This window comes from Panthera uncia, unplaced genomic scaffold, assembly GCF_023721935.1.
Source record: "Panthera uncia isolate 11264 unplaced genomic scaffold, Puncia_PCG_1.0 HiC_scaffold_483, whole genome shotgun sequence".
NCBI classification, from domain to species: Eukaryota; Metazoa; Chordata; class Mammalia; order Carnivora; family Felidae; genus Panthera; species Panthera uncia.
The window spans coordinates 13228-36049 of record NW_026059631.1 but is presented as its reverse complement, the minus strand read 5'-3'; the positions used below and the strand labels follow the sequence as shown (position 1 = coordinate 36049).

General features: G+C 49.7%; 1 protein-coding gene across 1 annotated transcript; it reads right to left on the bottom strand.

Moving 5' to 3' along the window:
* Nucleotides 1-424: 424 nt before the first annotated feature.
* Nucleotides 425-22309, bottom strand: LOC125918141 (zinc finger protein 64-like). Its single transcript, XM_049624185.1, has 6 exons — nucleotides 22121-22309; nucleotides 21451-21457; nucleotides 15539-15685; nucleotides 14813-14875; nucleotides 6023-6274; nucleotides 425-3282 (listed from the first exon to the last, which is right to left on the bottom strand). Exons 1-6 carry the CDS (start codon nucleotides 22217-22219, stop codon nucleotides 2573-2575), a joined length of 1278 nt encoding a protein of 425 aa, XP_049480142.1. The 5' UTR covers nucleotides 22220-22309; the 3' UTR covers nucleotides 425-2572.
* Nucleotides 22310-22822: the final 513 nt, after the last annotated feature.

Genomic DNA, 22822 nt, shown 5'->3' with positions numbered 1-22822 from the left:
TATAGCCCATCTGAAGAAGAATCAGGAGGATCCAGTTTTCCCCAGTGCCTACCACCTTGAACTCATCTGTTGAGTGAAATAGCCCCTTCCTCGAAGGGACCCCAGGACATTTAGCCACCTCAGTGGCTCTTCTCCACGTTTTCAACCCATAATCACTTACCCCGTTGCTTGCACTCAGTAGTCCAGCCCAGGGGTCAGCAAACTCTGGCCCTCCAAATCATGGCCCTTTTTGTAAATAAAGTTTTATCGGCACATGGCCACGCCCATTTGCTCACCTATCGCCTCTGGCTCCTGCAGTGACAATGGCAGAGTGGAGTTGTTGTGCTACAACAGCATAAATGAACACAGTGCGATAGTTTCATCAGAGACAAAGGCCAGCAGAGCCCCAAATATTTACTATCTGGCACTTGACTGAGAAAGCTCACCAACTCCTAGTCCAGGTGAAGTCAAACTGCCAACACGCTCAATTCCCCCCTTCAGACCAACAGGGACTTTGCAAACCGAGGCACAGAAACTTGGCTTTACTGGTCTGCACCGTCATGGCGGTTTCCCGTAGTTTTGGCATTGACTGTCTGCTTGAAGTCTCATCCTGCAAGGGATAGCCAGTTTACTCTCCCACCTCCTGAATTATCTTATCAAGCTGCTTTTTTAAAGTTTTATTTAAATAATCTCGACACCCCCCCATGGGGCTCAAACCCCCGACCCTTGAGACTAAGAGTCACATGATCTTCCAACTGGGCCAGCCAGGCGCCCCTATGTTATGAAGTTTTATTAGAACACAGACAAGTTCATTCTTTTTCTTAGAGTCTATGGCTGCTTTTGTGCTAAAACCAGAGTTTCGTCACAAGGGAGACCTGGTGGCCCCACGGTGCCTCCAATATTTACCGTCTGGTCCGGAAGTCTTTGCTGACCTCTGCCCTATAGGGAATCCAAATTGCTGGATGATACCCAGGGTGGATCTTGGACCTCTGAAAGTCCATACAAAATGGGGGGGAAAATCGGCCTTCTCAAAAAGGCTGTTCCTGTTTATCTGAAGAGCTGTGATACCAAAAGTTCGAGGAACGTTTATGATTTCGATCTGTGGGTTCCCACTTGAAAGGTCAACAGCCCCCTGCTACTAGAACAGAAACACAGATAAGACTCGTGACAAACAGGAGAAATGTGACAACAGCATCAGTACAATGCACTGGCATTCGGTAACCAAACACTCCCTTGAACAGTGGAAAACCACAGTTGCAAAGCAAGGATTAATTCTATCACGCGTTTCCATCACTTATCATCTTTTCTTCTGGCAACAAAGAGGTCCGACGGGGTTTTATCATTCACCTGATGCCACACCTCAATCAGATACGTTCAAACAACAGAACGCATAGCAAAGTAAGCTACATACCTCTTGCTGTTTCGTAAGTAAACCATTTATTCCCCTGTAAACAATCTATAAAAATTTTCACGTCCTTTTTTCCTAGTTTACCAAAAACAATGGATCGACTTAATTGGTTTTAAAAGCACAGACGTCTAACTTGACGAGGGCACAAAGACCGGATGTGAGGAAAGGTGTCAAAGAACAAAACAGCTTTGGATCAATTACATATCCACTGGCCTTTCCAGAGCCCTCCGAAGTTTCGGCCAAGCAAAATGTCCATCTACAAGAGGGTGGGGTTTCCACTTGTTGGCGCAGCAAATACCAAGTGCTTACTGGGAGGAGACTCTAAGCTCCGGCCATCTCATGCATCACGTGTCCCAGAACCAAGCTGGGGCCCCACTGGGCCCCTAGTCTTTTCTTCAAGAAGCACGGAAGCGGAGTTTCGCAATGCGTATGGCAGGCGCAGGGAGTGTTAGCTTGATCTTTGGTGCCACCTACAGATCCAACTGCATTTCACTTCCCTGAAGCAGAGACCTGGAGAAAGCCCGTGTGCATTCAGAATGCGTTACCCAACGGGCTGGGGCTGGGGCTGGGGCACCCCATGCCATAACCACTCTACTGCAAGGGCGTAAAGACAAAAATGGAGCGTCCCTCTTATGTCATCCCACAGAGGAGTCTGCCTGTTTATTAGAAGACAACGCTAAAAGGAACCACACGAGCGCATAAGGCGAACACTCATCACCGCCACCCAGGTTAAGAAACAGAACTTTTCCAGCCGCCCCAGGCCCCCCACATACCCCGCTGTCCTCCTAACCTTCCCCACTGTTTGCATCAGTTTGGTTTTCCATGTCGTCTAAGTAGTTTAATAATCCCATCACAGATGGATTCGTTTTAGGATCAGAAACCATCACGAAACCATCCCTACTGGATAGAGCCGTGCGTGATGGACCCCCCCCCCCCCCCACACCTCGGGACGCCTGGGTCCTCTTGCTTAGACGACGCTCGGAGGTTAGACGGCAACGTGGAGGGCAGTCTCCACACTGATGCTTTGGCCTTGGTTCTCATGCCAGCGACTGCGGCCACTGCCTTGAGGGCCTGGAAAGTTGGGGCAGCCGTCCCCGGAGCTGGCAGCTCAAGTCTGGCTTGACGGCCTCAACTCGGAGGGCATTTGCCTGGAATCCAGACAGCTGACCACCCTCTTTGGCTGAACTAGAGGCACTGGCTGGGCTCCAGGGGCGTCTCAAGCTGCCCCGTGGAGACCAGGGGGCCGAGCTGCCCCGAGGCACTGCTTTCGGGCGGGAAGGTGACCAAGTCCGAGTTCTTGTTCTCACTCTGGTCGTTGTGCTGCTTCTTATGGCATCTCAGAGAGTCATCCCTGACGAAGGAGGCGCCGCAGGTCTCACAGCGGAAGGCCCTCTGGGTCACTATCTTGGCCACGTGCTGGGAGCTGCTCCCTCGGGGCCCCTCCTTGCCCTGCGGGGCCCGGTTCTCCGTTTTGGTCTCGTCCCTGTGCACCTTGTCAATGTGCTTGGCCAGGCTGCTGGGCCGCTTCGTGTCAAAGCTGCAGAAGTCACACTTGAACGGGCGGTCTTTGCAATGGACCCTGCTGTGCACGCGCAGGGCGGCCGCGCTGGAGCACGAGTAGCTGCACTCGGGACACTTCTCGGGGTGGTCGGCCTGGTGCAGCCGGCTGTGCTCCAGGAGGTCGGCCCGGTCCCGGCCCTGGAAGGAGCAGTGCAGGCACTTGAACGTGTGCTTGATGCGGATGTGCGACTTGAGGTTGGCTTTCATGGTGCAGCGGACGTCACAGAACTCGCACTTGAAAGGCTTCTCCCCCGAGTGCACGATCATGTGCCTTTTCAAGTCCGAGCTGATTTTGAACTTGGCGCTACAGAGCCAGCACTGGAAGGGGGTGTCCCCTAACAACGGAAGGTGTGTTTCCATTAGAGCGGGCAGGCGAAAGAGCTCCCCCCAAACATACGTCAGAATACCTGTAGCCGCAGAGACAGTTGGGTCTTTGAACTCTACCTACCAGTGACTCCCTAACAGTACCACTTACCACGTCCGTGACCTTCTCTTTTCCTCACGACAATCTTAGGGGTAGGTACCATAACCCCCATTTCATAGATGGGGTAATGGAGGCTTAGGGAGGTCAAACAGCAGGGATTTAAACTCAGGCACCATGATATCCAAGCTCGTGCTCTTCATGAGGTCACTTTACTTTCGAATCTGACTCTCACGCCTCAAAGTTGGCGTGGAAGGGGTACAGTTTAGGTTACAGTTGTTCCAAATCCAACTGGGACCTAATCGCTTACTTCTAGCGTTTGAGCTGTATTAGATCAATCGATAGGAAACTTTAGTAATATAAGCCAAAGTTTACGATTAGACTGAATTTTACTTATAAAATCAATGAGGGAATAGGCTGCCCAGCAACAAGTACTGAAAATCCATAGCCTCCTTCTGTACTCTGGAGGCACTGCTGAGGGTTTTTAGTGCTTTGGGAGGTTCCTACTTTAATCTTCATCAGCTGAACCTAAGCAAAGATGAGGATCTCACTTATCCTACACACCCATCCTTCCCCCTACCCTCCATTATTGGGTAGGTGGTTTTATTCTTCTGGTGTTACCTCCCACATTGGGTAATAACTTCCCGACTTCTAGTCTGTCAGCTTGAGAGGTTTCTTGAGGAGTCCTTCCTCTTCATCACCACACTATGTCTTCCTACTCGTCAGGATAGCTTTATTTTCACATTTAAGTTCCAGAACATTCGCATTCTGACCAGTGAATTCCCAGGCTTTAACTAGCTGTTTTCAGTGTTAGAATCAAATCACAATTTGTGACTGGGTATAGGTCATATTCACCAGAGGCAAATACTGGACCAGAATTCCGTCCACCTCCTTAGAGGGTTACTGTCACACCTGGGCCATGGGATAGTATCCAGGTCAAACCGATTTGCTTTTCTTTCATGCTTACTTTGGTTCACAGTTTAGCTTAATTCTTGACTGGACTATGCACTGAGGAAAAAAAGAATCTTGCCATAATCTCAGAGTCATCCAGTCTTTTAATTATGCAACAGTTTACGGGAAATTTCTTGTGGGTTAACTTCTGATTTATTGAATTTTCTCTTAAACCTTCTACAGAGGAATTATCTGGAGATTTCTTTACCACAAACTCTGTTAGCTATATTCAAATATACATCAAATATCTCATACCAAATTAGGTCTTCCCTGGAGAACAGACTATCTCCCAGTAACTTCCATGAGCAGACTGGCTGGAAGTCTGGACTTCTTGCAGATTGTGCCTACTTTCTACTTGCATACTTCGGGAAGTTTAGCTGGGTATAGAATTCTTCCTTCAAAATCCTTTCCCAGCTTTGAGGACACTATTCCACTATCCCCTTAGAAGCCAACACCACTGAGAAGTTTTCCTAGGTTTGACGCTCCCCATCCACCCCCTCTGTGCTTGGAATCTTGTGAACCCTGTCCATTCTCACAGCTCTCTAGAATTGGGAAATTCTTTCTCATTTGATTTTCTCACTTCTGTTTTGTTTCCTAGGCCTAGTTAGTGACGCCGAACTTCTAACTTCTTATTCTCAGTTATCCAAATCAGATTTTTTTTCATCTAATCTCTGGGAAATTTCTTTACCTTTGTAGACAGCAGCTCTCGTTTTAATTCATACTTTGTTCTCACTGCCTTCTCATAGAACTCGTCTTGGATGCAACATTTCTGCTAGTGGGAAGATACCAATTAGGATGGAAACCCAAGTACTTGGTTAACTCCAGGGTTGGTTCGCTTTGGTGCATTTTAGATCACTCGTTTCCTGCCGTGACTCATGATCCACAACTGACATTTAGATTTAGGAAGGGCAGACGGATTTAGGATTAGACATAGGTGTCATGGGTTTTATCTGCCACTGGGCAGTTGGGGCCATATTGCCAAATCGGCTTTAGCTTCTCCTCTGAGCTATGTGGCCTTGGCAGGTCTACGTGCCAGTTTCAAGTTCAGAGCTCTCAGGGCAGTAAGACATTGGCTGGAAGGATGGGCTCCCAACTCTACGTCTGCCTCCCATTTGTCTGCTGGAATTTTATTTACTGATTAACTTAGTTTCAGATGTCAGCATTTTCAGCCTGCTCACCATCTTCTATGAATTCACTGAAAAGTCTAATTTTCTCAGCCTCTTGAGCTTCCCAACCCCCATTTTTCCTGAGCCACCATGAGCTGGCTGGTTCTATCGTTATTCAAAAGGGGTCTCACCAGGGGAAGAGCAAGCTCGTGGCAAAGTCTGATTTCCAGAAACTAGAAACTTGGGATTTGCAGTTCCCGTCAACTAATTTTGTCACATTTCTGAATTAAGGCATGGAATCGGTTTCTGTACAATGACGGAAATGCCTACTTTTATACATCGGACTCTGGAGACACAGCCTTTGCTTAACTGCTGTCTTGGGTATTCCTCCCCAGCTGTGGTCCATGAAAGTTAGAGAACCCAGCTGTCCGACTTCCATGTGTTACTGGAAGTTGTCTTCCTGGTGAAAAACCACAGAAAATTCCAGTCCTTTTGCTTGGACCATCAAAATCACCTCAGACGCTTGTGTTTTGAGGAGATGAAGGTTAAGAGGCTAGGTAACAAGTAAGGCACAGGTTTCCAAGGCCAGGGACCTACCTGTGTGGGACCGCAGGTGCACGGTGAGCTGGCTGGAGTTGCGGCTGGCGTAGGGGCAGAGCTGGCATTTGTACGGCCGCTCGTCCGAGTGTATCCGCAGGTGCTTCTTGAGGCTGCTGCTGTCCACGGCGGCGTAGTCACACAGGTGACACTTGTGGGGCTTCACGCTGGTGTGGCAACGCATGTGCATGGTCAGGTTGTCCTTCCGGCTGAAGCACTTGTCACAGAACTCACACTTGTGTGGTTTGTCTCCTTCAAACACATAAGGAAGATTCAAGGGGTTAAAGGTCTCTCTGTGAAGAGGGTGGCAAAGAGATCTGACCAAGGTGGTAGCCGGGACATAGGGGTCTCTGCCTCTTTCTTCGGTCCAAATGCCCAGATAGGAAGATACCATAGTTCAGCGCACTGGGACTCGAGAAGGTGGGCTCTTCGTTGATGGCTCACAAATTTTAAGGAATCTGAAGAAGCGGATGAGCTAAAATCAGACTGAAGGAGAACATCATAGGGCAAACCCGGTTTGGGAAAAAGCGAGGGATTATCAGAAGCATTCAAGTTCAGGTGTGGGGATCTTAGAACGGCTTTCTGGCTCAGCAGCTGACAAACCACACAGAATGATCGGGATGACTCCCTCCCTTACTTCTACCAAACCACAGCAGCAACGGCATCTACCCCCAGGCTATTAGAAAGTGAGGGTGCTTACAACCACAGCAACAGCGCAAAGGCCTCAAGGAGCCAGAGAGATTCTGGAGAACAGAACCCTATTGCCAGAACATTTCCTCCGAGGAGTGCTCCAGCCCTCCCCTACAACCACTCCAGACTGATCATACGCAGGTTTAAAAAAAAAAAAAAAAAAAATCTACCCAACAAACAAATGCTTAGGGGGAAAGCCAGAACCACAAAAGACATGTCCAAGAACCTGAGGTTCTAAAAGCAAACCTTTTTCATTTTCGTAACACTTCCTGTTCTCCCAGGACTCTCAAGACTCCAAGTTGTCTAGCAGAAAGGTGGTCTCAAGAGGACTTAGATGATGGGGCGAAAGAATCTCCCAGAAGGCTGCCCAAAAGGACAACGGGGAAAGTACAAGACATGAAAGCCAGTTCTAGACGGTCTAGGACAGAACAGAGAAAACAGTTCCTTCTCTACACGAAAGACAGCCACGGGTCTTCAGATGGCTTATGTAGAGGCATGAGGAGGAGATCTTCCAGCTTTTAGAAAGAAATGCTCAGATCAGCTTATCATTCCTCCAACAACCCTGGATGGCAGCAAGACGAGAGCAGTGTCTGCAAAAGTTCTACAGAAATTATTTAAATGGAGTCCTATACTTGAACTAGCATGGAGTGGGAAGAGAAAATAAAGCCAGTGGATGACTCAGGGCCATCACGCTTGAACTGTGTACATCAGGAAAAAAAAAAAAAAAAAAAGGAAGATGTGGGATATAATAAAATGCAAACTATTGCTTCCAAACCCCAAGAGAACCATAAAAGAGAGGCAAAAGAACACAAGTAAAAGTCAAACTACGTATAAGTCAAGATAAATGGATTAAGTTTCCCTGTTAAAAGTTTTAACGCGTTTAAGGGGTCAGTTTAATGCTCTTAAGGTAAATAAAAATGACAAGTAGAAACCTATTCTAGGAAACACGTATTCTAGGACAGAAAAACATTGTAGGAAAAGTGCCAGAGGAGTATCAACCGTTAGGCAAAACAGAAATCATGGCGAAAGCCACGGAGAAACTCATACTGAAAAGATAAAACCAAGCGGATGGGACTCAAACTTCTGAAATGAATATGGTTTCACAAACGGTTTTCCAAAAGTCAGAGCATATATTTTTTACTTTAAAGTTTATTTGAGAGGCAGTTTGAGTGGGGGAAGGGCAGAGAGAGAGGGCAAGAGAGAATCCCAAGCAGGCTCCGAGCTGCCAGCACAGAGCCCAATGCGGGGCCCAAACCCACGCCACCGAGAGATCATGACCTGAGCCGAAATCGAGAGCCAGACGCTCAGCTGGGTTGCCCAGGGGCCCCAAGAGCATATTTTAAAACTCTTTTTGTTCAAGAATCAAAATCAGATTACAAGCTCCCTAGAGATGAACAGGGAGAGCTCCATGGATCAAAACCTAGAGCCTATCCCTGTTTTCAGAGGAATGTTTATAGACTTGAGTTCATGGTTAACAAAAGGCTAAAGGTGAACCGTAGGCAATTTAATAAACTAGAAGAAATTAGGATTCGCAGCAGCTAATCCGTATACACATATAACGGTGAAGAAGGGAGATCTGCTCAAGGAGAAGAGATCAATACCATAGGGTCTTCAATCTCAATATCGCCTTTTTGGTCAATTAGTTCTTTCCTGCAGGCTCTCCTGTGCACTGTGGGATGTTCAGCAGCATCCCTGACCACCTCCCACTAGATGCCAGGAGCACCTCCACTCCCAGTGTTAAGAGTCAAAAAGGTCTTCTGATTATTGACCAGTGTCCCCAGGGTGGGGGTGGGAGACAAGACTACCTACCTGATTGACAACAATTCCACCGGACTCTGGAAAAGAGGAAGGGGGCAGGACGTCGAGCCCATCGTGACTTATGTAGAACTTTACCCCAAACAAATTAAGATTTAATAACAAGGATAATGGTTTAGGAATAGGTCAAATTACAACGTCTGAACCAGGAAAAAACAGATCAACGACCATTAAAATCGCTAGGTCAGAGATGTACCCCGAAGTGAACGATTCACTGGTCCAGTATTCATGCGCCCCCGCCCAGGAGAATTTTGCCTCCCTGGCCCTGGGACCGACCACAGGCTTAGGTATGGGTCTTGTGCCGCCCAAAGAAATAGAATTCAAGCTGAGGCGTTGCTGTCAGGCAAATCCTTTTTTCAAGCTTTAAGTAATCTCTACACCCAATGAGAGGCTTGAACTCACGGCCCCGAGATCGAGAGTCACCAGCTCTTCGGAGCCAGCCAGGCACCCCCAGGCAAAGGCTTTTTAAAAGCCAGGGTGTGGTTGGTCACACGTTTCTCTTGCCCGGGATGACCAGTAACATTCCAGATCAGGGGTTCTTAATTCAGGGCTTGCGGGCAAGGTTTAGGGGGTCCAAGACCTTATACGGGAAGTGATTTTTATTTCTACTACCTCTAACTGGAATTTAGCATTCCGACCCACTGTGCAGTCAACATGCTATACTAATAATATAGTCATACTAATAATTGACCTGAGACCCCGGTCAATAGACAGGAACCATGTTCATACCTGCGGGTCTCTTGAAGCCTCATTTATGCTCGTCACTATTTCCCAATTAAGACAGGATCTAGTAGCTGACCCGACATTAAACAGGGTTTCTTCTGGGTTCCTGCACATACTAATGCGGGGGTGAGGAAGGCTGCATCACTAGGCGGTTTTGTCCGGCTTGGAGATCTCACGAACAGGACCTTAAGGCATCCAACGTGATGACTTAATACAAGAATATATCGAGAAAGGATCACCACTAGAAGTTTAGTTAGCACCTCCTTGACCTCAGAGAATTATTCTTTTTTTGTGGTGAGAACACTTAAGATCTACGCTCAGCAACTTTCAAGAACGTAACGGTAACTGAACGGTCCCCACACCGTACGTCAGATCCCCGGGACGCGTATGTCTCGGAACTGGAGGTTTGCACCCTTTGACCACCATCTCCTAGTTCTTGCATCGAACTTAAAGAGTAAAAACGTAGTTTGCATCACGTCTGGGTTAGCCCCAAGATTCGGCCTTTTTAACAAGATCCCAGGTGATGCTTTCACTTCTGGTCTTTACTATAGTTTCGAATAGAAAGGGTTAGTCTAGTAGAAGACCACACTGGGCACCCGGGTAGCTCAGTTGGTTAAGCTTCCGACTTAGGCTCAGGTCACGATCTCACAGTTCGAGCCCTGCATCGGGCTCTCTGCTGACAGCTCAGAGCCTGGAGCCTGCTTCGGATTCTGTGTCTCCCCCTGAACACTGACAAGTTGTACTAAAATATAGCTTAATGTCATTTTATCACACTGAAAAACATTCTGGCAAGGGTCCATGGCAGGAAAGGAAAAAAAAAAAAAAAAAAAGGTCAAGACCGACTTTATCCGGCAGGTTCCGGACAGAGGCCGCTGCATTGGCCGGGTCTGGACAGAAGACCACAAGGCGAGAAGCAATGATGGGCTCTGGGGGACACCGGAAGGCACCGAGCAGTCTTAGTTGCCACTGAGAGGACATTGTCCTCATAGCCTAATTGACACTCCCCTCTCCATCTGCTGCAAGTCCTAAGCAGAGAGCATTGCTGGCATGTTCTATCAAGGCTCCCAGGAAAAGTGTGCACACGTTCAGTTAACGGTCTACTGGCAGAGGGAAAACAGAAAAATGCCTCCACTCCTTTCATGACTGATTAACCTGCTGCCGCCACCAAGTGAGGAAGTAAAACCTCAGAATAGAAACCGTAAGCCCAACTCCTGTTACAACGTGCTGCAGGACAGGGCCATCTTCACTTCGATTAAGTATTTTCACCCAGGAGAGGGTCGTGTGCGTGACTTAGCTGGCCAAGCGTCCGATTCTGGACTCTGGATTTCGGCCACAATCTCGCAGTTCGAGGGTCTGAGCCCCACGTCGGGCTCCGTGCTAACAGCATGGAGCCCGCTTGGGATTTTCTCTCCCCCCTCCTCCCCTTGCACGCTCTAATAAAACATTACACACTTTTTCATCCAGGATCAACTGGCATTTGGGCTATATAGACAAAACAGGACTTCTTTTTAATGTTTATTTTTGAGAGAGAGGGAGGACGGATGAGTGGGGAGGGGCAGACAGAGGATCCAAAGCAGGCTCTTTGCGGACAGTGAAGAGCCTGGTGTGGGGCTCAAACCCATGAACTTCGAGATCATGACCCCAGCCAAAGTCCTAATCTCAACTGACTGAGCCACCCCGGAGCCTCGAGAAGACGTAGCTTTAGGATAAAGGTAATAAGATCCACGATCAAGGTCTGGTTTTCCAAGAAGTCTCCAATGTGATCACAGCCAGCTTGCTAATTTACTCTTCCCAAATAGAAGTCCACAGCAAGCCCACATTCTGGGTACACAGGCCCCCCGTTCTGAGCCACTCCTGTGCCTGCGGCACCCCCACCCTCCTGCCTTTGCCCCTCAAACTCCACCCTCTATGGTTCTCAAAGTGCAGTCCGTGAGTGCCCGGGGGTCCCGGAGTCTCTTCTGCTAGAGCCCGTAGTAGTATGGAAATACCTTTGACTAACGGGGGGGGGGGGGGGGACTTTGTTTTCACTGTTGACCTTTACACCTGCCACAGGAGTCGCTGAGCAGAATTGCAGGTGCCCGAGTACTGACCATCAGCTCTGCCAGCAGTACGGATGCCCTTCACCCCATGCCCTCCCAGGGAGCACAGAGCTCCTTTCACTTAGGAGTAGCTTTTCCCAGCAGCAAATTGCTCTGATTAAGCCACTCCCCCTGAAGCTTTTTTTTTTTTTTTTTAACACCTTGTAGCGAAATACGAAGTATGCAGAAAGCACTCCACTGTGAACCCGAGTACCCCGGATGTCTGGAGAACAAGCACCGTCACGTGGCTGGGATGCAAGCTAGGTATCCACACCACTTGGACTTCAAAGAGCAGACCAACTACGGGTTTTTTTTTTCCTGCCCCAGGTCTGGCATCTGGCAAATCTAAAGAACGAACTAAGCGAACCTGTCATTGCAAGGAAAATTACCAACAGGGCAAGGGTAACATCCCAGCTCTGAGCGCAAAGTTGAGACGTCAGAATGGAGTCCCTCCCCTGAGGGCACAGCTTCCTGGTTCTTAGACTTTTTTTTTTTCCGAGGAGGCCGAGAATATGAAGGGATTTTTTTTTTCCCTACAGGATTATGAAATGGGTCAACATTTGGAAGAAACACGTGAGTGGGTCAACCAGTATTTTCAAGAGACTAATGCAGGACATCTAGAAATTCAAGCAGGGGTTAAGAGCCAAAGTAATTACAACAATGGATTTTTAGTTTAACGGTGTGAAAAGGTTATGGATATGGCTACAGATTCTACACAGCAACTAATCTTTAAGAAACCACCCTTTGTTGGGTTGGGTAGAATAAAGAACGTTATCTGAAATGGCGATCAATATTCCCATCTCAACCACATGGGAGAGGCCAGATTTTCTTCCGACAACTCAAAACACGCGGTGATGGACTGACTACAGGCGTGAGAATCCAGCTGACTTCAAGGAGATTTGCAAAGGTACAGATAATGCCCCTGGTCACATTTTTGGGGAGTTAGTTTTTATTCAAGTTTTGACAGACGTTCTTAAGATTTTAAGTAATCCTTTCACCCAAAGTGGGGCTTGAATTTACAGCCCCAAGATCAAGAGTGGCATGCCCTGAGTCAGGCACCCCGGCTGTTACTTTTAAGCAGATATTTTAAACTTTAAAAAAAAAAAAAAAAACAAAAAACAAAAAACTTTATCTCCAAGAGTGTGTGCATGCACGTTCGTGAGCAAGGGAGGGGCAGAGAGAGGGAGAGAATCCGAAGCAGGCTCCGCACCACTGGCACAGAGCTTGACGTGGAGCTCAGATCCACGAACTAGGAAATCATGACCTGAGCCAAAGAGTTGGAGGCTTATCTGACTGAGCCCACCAGGCGCCTCTGGTTTTAATTTCTAATGCAGTAACTGTGGATAAAACACAAATTTGGGGGGGGGGGGGGGAGTCTTCGATTTTTAGATGTAAAAGCAGCTCTAAACAGTGCTTTGAGAACCACTGTTCTATCCATTTGGCAAAGGTCCAGCTGAAGCCTTAAATGATCACCGCCCCTGCCTCTCAGATCTGTCGGGGATGCCATCTGGCCCATGTATCAGTTCCGGGTTTTTTGTAAACAACCTTTTATAAGCTGGCCAAAGACTTTGGCAGCCTCCATTTCCACAGCTAAAAGTAGCCACGTGATGAAGTTTTGGCCCATCAGACATGAACCCAGGTGACCTGTAGCTTCCAGGATGTACCTCGAAGGGGCAGGAAGCCTCCTCAGCCCATGCCTAGGTGAGCTACATCCTCGGGGTGTCAAAGGGACAACAGAAGAGCCCGACTCCCTGGAACCATGGGGGTTGTCCACCATACCTAATTTGGATGGTCACAGGATAGAAATACCTTGGTTTTAAAGCCACCATTAGCTGGCTCTCACTATTCCATGAATCATGAGGGATACTACCTTCGGGGTCATGCCCTGAGGGAGAGATGCTGTGAGCGCCCAGACCCCTCTATTTTGCCCCTGGTGAAGAGATTCAGATAACTAGAACATCTGCATTGGACACAAAGGGCCTAACCATCCCATAGGGAAGCCGTCTGTCCACCCCCCCCCCCTTCTGGATAGATCGCAGACTCTGAACCCCAAGGACAGGGCCTTGCCTACTTCCTGTATCCCCAACACGCTCTGTATTTTTCCAATAGATTATTAATCTAGTCTCTGGCAGCTTTCTCGGTCCACCCTGACAGTGTTCTACGCTCTCGTTGCCCTCGTGCTTGCAGCACACCCCTTTCCCCCTTTCATAACCTACCCTTCCCTGGTGAGAAGGACCCTTCATTCTCTTGTTTGCACGGCACAATGCCCACTTCTAGCAGACATGACTCATCGCCCAGAAAGCAGCCTGCCTATGGGAGCTCCCAGGTTCAGCTGGGCAGGAGGCTGTCCTTCTGGAAAGGACTTCCCAGCCCTCCTTGATGCAGGATGTGGCCATGACCAAGTTCTGCTTCCATCCCAGGAGTCATCAGGGATTCTGCTTGGGGGTGAGGCAGGACATGGCCTGAGGGAGGGATGCTTTAAGCCCCTCCCCTACTTCTGCTTCCCACTGGTTAACCGAGTCGGGAGTGCGAGAGCAGTTGCCTTGGAGATGAAGGTCTCTATTAAGGATGACAGGGCTATTGCCTTGGAGATGAAGGTCTCTATTAAGGAGGACAGGGCTATTCTACCGGCTGTGGAGTATTCCCTTCTTAAGTCGTACTCGAGAGAAAGTGGATTAGGTTTAAGCCACTTCAGTTTCTGTAAGAGCCAAAAGCCCAGTAATTTTTATTCTTAGTCCTTTCTACACCTAATTTGGGGTTGAACTCACAACCCCAAGATCAAGAGTCACAAGCTCTTCCAGCTGAGCCAGCCAGGTGCCCCACAGACCAATATCCTAACTCCCATGGACTAGGACCCGAGACCAACGGTGGGCAGGGTTTTTGGAAAGAGCCGGATAGTAAATATCTTAGACATCTGTGCACCACAGTCTTTCTAGTGACTCCTCCATGCCACAGACGACAAATGAGCTGCACAGGTTAGATCTGGCTCACAGTAGGATCATTTGTAGATCATGGAAACTCCTCTGCTCCAGCCCATTTTCTGTGTATTCTCAGCAGCTGGCTGCTCTCAAGAAGGAACCTTTAAGAAGCAACCTCATTACGCTCATCTGACATTTACTAGGGCCACAGGGCCTCCGCGGAGCCTTCCCTCCACTCATTTTGTGCCTTCTAAGCCCCCGCCCCTGCTGCTCCCTCTGCTGGAATGTTCCTGGTCTTGTCTGGTTACGGAGCCATCTTTCATACTTTAGGAATCTTCAGAAAAGCCCTTCGTGAACAGCCTTGATCCAATCTCCTGGAACAGGTTTCCCGGCACTTTTCCCCTAGCTTCTGACCTTTGAGGTCACAGCCCACCCCACCAGACCACTTCACGAGGCATCGACTCTTCCTGGCCTGCTTACCACATTCTACTCCAACACTTAAGTTCATATCCATTTTTTTTTTTTTTTTTTTAAAACATTCAAGCTTTGAACAAACAAACGGATACCTGTGTGGATTCTCAGATGGCGGTCCAGATCTTTCATGCCATGAACAGTTTTGAAGTGGCAACCTAGGAGGGGAAAAAAACAACAACGGCTTTTCTTAAAAAAGAAGCTGGGCAGGTCTGGGTGGCTCAGTCAGTTGAGCATCGGACTTCGGCTCAGGTCATGATCACAGTCTGTGGGTTCGAGCCTAGAGCCTGTTTCAGATTCTGTACACCTCCCCCACTCATGCTCAGTCTCTCAGAAATAAACATTAAAAAGTTTTTGACAGGGGCGCCTGGGTGGCTTGGTCGGTTAAGCATCCGACTTCGGCTCCGGTCATGATCTCATGGTCCGTGAGTTCGAGCCCCGCGTCGGGCTCTGTGCTGACAGCTCAGAGCCTGGAGCCTGTTTCGGATTCTGTGTCTCCCTCTCTCTGACCCTCCCCCGTTCATGCTCTCTGTCTCAAAAATAAATAAACATTAAAAAAAAAAAAAAAAAGTTTTTGACAAAAAAAGTTCACTAAAAAAAAAAAAAAAAGCTCCAAAAGGAAGCTACCAGAAATCTGAAGTTCTGGGAAGTCACACTGAGCTCAGATGCCATACAGAATACTTAGAACACACAGAATGTTCCTGTGTGCCAGGACCATGTGGGAACACAGCACAGGGGCTCAGGGGGTAAAGCGAGGCAGAGCTTGTCCGCCAGCACCCGGTACAGAGAAGGGGCTCCACGCGGCATGTTTGGGGGTTCACCTGGATAGCAACAGTTGAAGGTCCTTTCTCCAAGCATCACAGTTTGGTCCTTCGACTCTGGGGCAAGGGCCATGGCAGGGATTTTCTGAGCATCACTGCCATCCACGGCGGGACAAGTTGGTTTGGGATCATTATCTAATTCTGAAGCTGAAATGAAGAAAAAAAAAAAAAAAAAAAAGCGTTACTTTCTCAAATGGAACCACCATGGTGCCTCTTAAGCTAGAACAGCCTTGGGGGGAAAGAAAAAGACGACATTAAAAACAAAGCCAAGTACGCTCTGGCCTTATAGAAGTCCTTTCTTGAACTACCAGCTTCCAGGAAACACAGGGGACAAGGGAAATGGTAACTTGACACGCAACTGGCAAGATCCAGGAGGCAAAACTTGCAATAGTGCTTCTCAAATGACCTAGGGAAAACTTAGTGTGCAGACGTTTTCTGATCCATCACACGTGGACATTTTTTATAAGTTGTAACAAATTACAAGTGAAATAGGACCAAAAAGGCCAAATGTTATTTGAGAGGACAGAAAGCTGGGTGCCTTGAAAACATCAAGCTATTTTTAAAAGCTTTCTCAATTTCTGAATTTGCTTGGTCTCCATTCAGTAGGTCACAGACCACACTTCCAGCACCACGGAACTCCTAGACAAAGACCATGGTTTCAACACCTCGCTTAAAGATGGGGGGCAGGGAGGAACCAGAGTCAAAGGCTTGAGAGGATTTCTGCGATCAGGAGTTTCTCTGAATCCGGATTTGTACACAAGGAGCCAGTCAAGACCACGAGAAACATCAGCACTCAAAGCTCGATAAGAAAAAAAACAAAAAAAATCCCTTCAGATTGCGAAGATGAAATCGGTTTTGAGAGCATTCTCATCATTTAGGGACAGATACTTACAAGGCCTAGGTAGCAGATTCATTTCAAAGTAATCCAGGGCAGGGGAATAGTGGGACAGAGGAAACCAGACTGGCCACGCTGTCATCTTTGAAGCCCAGCACCAGGTCGAACGTGACGTGAACGTCGAAGTTCACGGCATCCTTTTGCGACGATGGCAGAACCACGCAAGACGGACATTTTTGTGGGCCAAAGTGGTCACACAGTTTCATGTGGTCTGAGCTAATGGGGAGGTTTAAGAATTTGTCACAAGGACCAAGCATTCCTAAAAGATCAAGGGATTCCTCTCCAAATAGATTTAAACCCAAGGGAAAACAAAAGCTGTCAAGGTCTGCGGTCTGAAAATATATGTGCCTTGACTCCTGTAGGAATTAGAGGCCAAGAACTGGGACTCTTTTTGCTCCTGGTATACAAGGTGGATTCCATTCTCGCAAGAGATTTGTCAAGGCGAACCTCTTACCAGGAGAGGCCGTTGAGCACACTGGGAAGGACATCAACTCCAGTACAGGGCTTGCTCAGCAACTTGCTAACTGAAACTTAACCTTTCTGAGCCTCAGTTTACCCTTGAAGAAGGGATCATTGACCTGTCGGAGTTGTAGGGTTAAGAAATGCACAATGTAAGTTCTCAGTATGTGACCCAGCTGGTGCCACGTAAACACTATTCAGGAATAAAGGCCTGCAGAGGTCACATCTGAATAGGGTGGTACTCAGAGCCCCTTAACAGGATGTGAACAAGTGACCTAATCCTGTGGCTCTCAACGGAGGGTCATTTTGCCCCCAGCGGACATCTGGCAACGCTTGGGGACATTTGACTGTCAGATGTGCACACACATAGGGGATAGAGGCATCTAGGGAGTACAGGCCAGGGATGTTGAAACCATCCTATGATGTACAGGAGAGCCCCCACACCCGTGTCAGGATCACCTGCATTGTGGGTTTTATTTATTTTTAAAACATTTTGAAAGAGAGCATGAGCCAGGGTTGGGGCAGAGAGATGGGGTGGGGGTGGGGGGATCCCAAGCAGGCTCTGTGCTGTCAGCACAGACCCTGATGCAGGGGTCAATTCCACAAACTAGGAGATCATAACCTGAGCCTACATCAAGGATCGGTTGCTTAATGGACTGAGTCACTCAGTCGCCCCAGGAGTTGTAGGTTTTAATGTTTTTATTTATTTTTGAAGCAGAGAAAGAGAGCATGAGCAGGGGAGGAGTAGAGAGAGAGAGAGAGAGAGAGAGAGAGAGAGACACAGAATTCGAAGCAGGCTCCAGGCTCTAAGCTGTCAGCACAGTGGCCGATGTGGGGCTCGGCCTCATCAACCAGGAGATAATGACCTGAGCCAAAGCTGGACGCTTAACCCACTGAGCCACCCAGGTGCCCCAAGGAGTTGTAGGTTTTATTTATTTATTTTTTTTTTTAAATTTTTTTTTTTCAACGTTTTTTATTTATTTTTGGGACAGAGAGAGACAGAGCATGAACGGGGGAGGGGCAGAGAGAGAGGGAGACACAGAATCGGAAACAGGCTCCAGGCTCCGAGCCATCAGCCCAGAGCCTGACGCGGGGCTCGAACTCACAGACCGTGAGATCGTGACCTGGCTAAAGTCGGACGCTTAACCGACTGCGCCACCCAGGCGCCCCAGGAGTTGTAGGTTTTAAATGTACCTTCCCAGTGCTCATCGCAGATAACTTGGGGTTGGAGTTAAGGGCAGATCCCAGGAACCAAAAAAAAAAAAAAAAAAAAAAAAAATTAAGTTTGAGAGAGGAGGAGAGAAAGATCAAGTGAGGGCAGCAGAGGGGCAGGGAGCGAGACACCAGGCACGGTCTCCCAAGACAAAGCGTGAGATCAGGACTTGAGCCGAAATCAAGAGCTGGATAATCCACCTACCGCCACCCTGGCATCCCGGAACCCATACTTTTAAAACAGGCCCCAGTGATTACGGCATATGCTCTAAGCCCTTGCTACTTGAAGGGTGGTCCCAGAGCTTCTAGTTATCAGCGTAACTTGGAAGCTTGTTAGAGAAGCAGAACCTCAGGTCCCAGACCAACAGAATCAATCTGCCCCTTAACAAGATCCCCAGGTGATTCCTGGGCACATTAAAATAGGAGCCCAATGCCAAGGCAACGCGTAAGTGCTCCAGGATTACCTGGAGGGCTTATTAAGGCACAGGTAGCTTGGGCTTCATCTTTAGAGTTCCTGATTCAGTGGAGCTGGAGTAGAGCTGGTGATTTTTTCGTTATCTAACACGTTCCCAGCTGATGCTGATCTGCCAACCACACTTTAAATATTTTAATATTTATTTTTGAGACAGAGAGAGACAGAGCATGAATGGGGGAGGGGCAGAGAGAAAGGGAGACACAGAATCCGAAGCAGGCTCCAGGCTCTGAGCTGTCCGCACAGAGCCCGATGTGGGGCTCGAACTCACAGACTGTGAGATCATGACCTGAGCCGAAGTTGGACACTTAACCGACTGAGCCACCCAGGCGCCCCTAAATGTTTACTTTTGAGAAAGGACACACGCACCCATGCACGGGAGGGGCAGAGAGATAGACCTAATCAGAAGGTGGCTCCACGCTGTCAGCACAGAGCCAGATGTAGGGCTGGAACTCACAAACGGAGATCATGGCCTGAGCTTAAGTCAAGAGTTGGATGCTTAACAGGCTGAGCCACCCAGGTACCCCTGGCAACCACACTTTTGCAAGCTCTGAAGGGCTGGCTCAGAGGAGATGCTGAAGCTTAGGGGGCTAGAAGTCTTCCAACCGATCAGAACCCGCACCTGCCGGATCTGAAACCCATCACTATGTGCCCTGGAAGCAAACCCCAAACCTTGCACTCTAGCAATGCATATTAAAGACGACAAATTCTGGGGGCGCCTGGGTGGCTCAGTCGGTTAAGCGTCCGACTTCGGCTCAGGTCACGATCTCACGGTCCGTGGGTTCGAGCCCCGCGTCGGGCTCTGTGCCGACCGCTCAGAGCCTGGAGCCCATTTCACATTCTGTGTCTCCCTCTCTCTCTGCCCCTCCCCCGTTCATGCTCTGTCTCTCTCGGTCTCAAAAATAAACGTTAAAAAAAAAAATTTAAAGACAACAAATTCTGGAGGGTTTTTAATCCCACAGATACCAAGGAAGATTGAAAAGTGAAATCTACGTGAGAGGTCGTAAGGCGCCGTAGTTTCGGGAACTGACCGCGAAGCCAGCTGCGAAGTTTCAAATTTCGGTTCTATCATTTATTAGCCTTGTGGCCCCTGAGAGTTGCTCTGCTTTCCTATTCCTCCATTTCTGTATCTAAAATGGGGATCACGGCTCTGATTTCGTAGGTTTAGGTGAAGGTTAAGTCTTAGTATATATAAAAGGACCTGTCACTTAAGTCACTAAATCATCATTACGGTTTTTATTGACGTGTATGCACGTGAGCCACGATTCTCCACGGGAGGGAGACACATCGTGCCACGAAGGTGTGGAAACAGGCTGAAGAGACTGAGGGGTGAAAGTGGTAACAAAACTGTCCAATGGTAGAAAGGGGCATCCAGGTAAAATGTGGAGTGGCATGGAAGGGCCCCCCAAAGGGACTTCCTTCTCTTTTAAACATCCAGGAAGCCAGTGAAAGCTCGAAGCCCACATTCTCCTGAGCACCGTGCAGATGGGACAGGGTCCCTTCTCATCTCAAAGTGGGGGTGGGCCACGTTTGACAGGACCCCGTTTAGCACAGTGGGCCCTTTAACCCTAGGAAAAACTGCCGTTCCTTTTAGAAGGTTACCCTCAGGGCTTTTTTCTGTTTGTTTTTTTTTTTTTGTTTTTTTTTTTTAAACTGGTCACCACTGAAGTCCTACCAGGTGACCTGCTGTGTTTTAGTTCTTCCAAAGCCTATCTGAGTTGCCAACCCATTTGCCAGTTAACCTTAAAGCAAAGTAAGACCTCCACAAACCTCAAAAAGGAGGTGGGCCTTTTGTTCAGCTCGACAGACCTAAGATGCAGGGGAAAAACCGCGTCAGTAGGAAGGTTTTTTGTCTCTGCAGCGGTGGCTAGTGTTTAGTTCTGATTATGCCCTGCTCCCACAGGGGCACCCCAAATACTGCACGGTACAGACCGCGCCACAAGCCTTCTAAACAGAGGGGGTCTCTACTACACTATACTGAGAAAAGAGGCCCATGGCACTGACCAACAGCCAGGGGTCCTTCAGGTTATGCTCTTTGATAATGGCTTCCCCCAAAAGATTCAACACCCCCCCAGTTCTTTTAGAAGATCAGCAAGGGGCCTCCCCCCCCCCCCCCCAAACCAGTGGCAACCTGGGTCCATCACGGTCCTTGGGCACAAAGGTAGTTAGGGAGTTTTGGTTAATGGGAATACCATCCAGCCAAACTTCAGTTTTAGATACTATCATTTGAGGAGTAGTTTCCTTAAGTTTCTCCCCTCCTCCACCTCCTTGGATATGTGGTTCTCAAAGCCCACACCAGAACGATCTGCACTGCTGGACGTCTGACCCGAGGTCCCTTGCTCCCTTTCCTGGGCCGAGAAAATGCAGAGAGAAGGAGAGAAGAAAGTTCATTTGGGACTAAGGAGAGATTCTCAACGAACTGCGGGAGAAGGGCAGGGAGAGGCGATCGAGTGAGAATTTACATTACCTTAATCCGAGGCCGAGATTATCGGAACGGAAGCGCTTTAGAAATGCAGATTCCCCAGCCCCGCCTCACCCCAGAGATTCCAACGGGGGCGGTGCCCAAGGGTGGACGCAGGAATTTAGCGAGTTAGCAAAGCTCTCCACAAGCCGAAGCTCCACGGACCATAACGCCCTGAGGGATTAGGGTAGTCGGGGGGCCTCGTAGCTTCGCTCCGAGCCCCTCCAGCCACTCTGCAGCCGGCTCGGCCCGCTAAGTCCTACCGTGGCGCTGCTCTGCTCAACACACCCCTCCCTCCAGAGCCTCGCTTCGAGTAAAAGGTGAAGTCCTTACTGGACCCAACCCTCCCTCCCCCACCCCAGGCTACAACCTCGATGACTCCCCCCGCGGCCCCCACTGGCCGTTTCTCCTACCTGGTTCCTCTTCCCCCAGCCACCTCCAAGCCTCTCCCCCACACCCTTTGACGATGCCCACCTCGGGGAGGCCCTCCCCGGACCATGTGAAATACCTCCTCCCCTGCTTCAGGGTTGCAGCCGGCGCTCACCCCCAACGCACCTTACGCCTCACCGCTCTATCTCGAGTCCCATCTTTCCCGACCCCACTCGGCCCTAAACTCGAGCAAGAGCGGGATTTTTGCTCGTTCGTTGCTGTGTCCCGTCCCCCACCCCGGCCCCTGCGGACACTCAGACGTCTTTCGGAAATCCCCCTGGGCTCGGGACGCCGCACTCAGAAGGCTCACCTTCCAGGCGCCCCGCCCCGGACCAGCGCCAAAGAAGCAGGTCCAGGACCCGGGCGCCGGCGCACCCCGAAGCCGGCCTCGGACAGGGTCTCGGGGCGCCCGCCCAGCGCCTTGGAGAGAAGATTCGCGATTCGCTAGCGCTCGGGAGGCGCGGCGTAGTTCGCCCCGGGAGAGAGAATTCGCAGGGAGGTGTAATTTACAAAGGCGCGCGGCGGGGGCGCCGAGGGCTGAGCCGCCGCGCTCGACTTGGGGGCCTCAGCCGCCCTTCCCCGCCCGAGGCCTCGCACCCACGCAGGTCCCGGGACCGTCCGAACAACCGCCCGCAGCGCTACTCACCCGACAGCCCCCCCCCCCTCGGGGGCAGCGTCGGCGACCCCCGGGCGCGCGGGCTGCGGCCCCTCCGAGTTCAGGTGCTGGGGCTTGGCCTGTTTGCGCCGCGACATGGCGAGCCGATCGCGGCCCCCGGCGCCGCGCACGCCAGTGGCCCGCCTCTCCCACGACCGCTTCCCGGAGTTCGGAAATTTCCCCCCAACCCCGCGACCGGAGCGCGCATGTCCCGGCAATTTTGCGCCTCGGCCGAGCAGGGCGATTTATCAAGAACCCTGACGGCTGATTGGCCCGGCGCCAAGGCCTCGGGGGGTCCCGGGGAAGCGCGGGCCGCGCCGCTGCAGCCCACACCACCCGAGAGCTCGTTAGAAATGCAGACTCTCGGGCTCCACCCCAGACCCGCCGAATCAGAATCTGCATTTTAACAAGCTCCCCAGGTGATTCGCATGCACATTAAAGTTGCAGAGACCGTGTCTGCATTTTAACGAGATCCCCAGGTGATTCGCTTGCCCATTAAAATTTCAGAAGCACAGCTCTCCTCCAACTTTCCTGCGCGCACGAATCACTGGGGATCTCGTTAAAATGCAGATTCTGACTCAGTGGGTCTGGGGTGGGGCCTGAGCTTCGGTATTTCTAACGAGCTCCCAGGTGGTACCACTGCCGCTGCGGCTGCACAGGCCGTGTTCTTAGATTCTGACTTAATTGGTCTGGGCTGAAGC

Excerpts from the sequence above, each read along its gene's own strand:
- LOC125918141 (XM_049624185.1), bottom strand. The coding sequence starts at position 22,219 with ATGTCGCGGCGCAAACAGGCCAAGCCCCAGCACCTGAACTCGGAGGGG. Across the intron at positions 14,876-15,538 it reads CTTCAACTGTTGCTATCCAG|GTTGCCACTTCAAAACTGTT; the intron begins GTGAACCCCCAA and ends TTCCCCTCCTAG. Across the intron at positions 3,283-6,022 it reads GCACCTGCGGTCCCACACAG|GGGACACCCCCTTCCAGTGC; the intron begins GTAGGTCCCTGG and ends TTCCGTTGTTAG.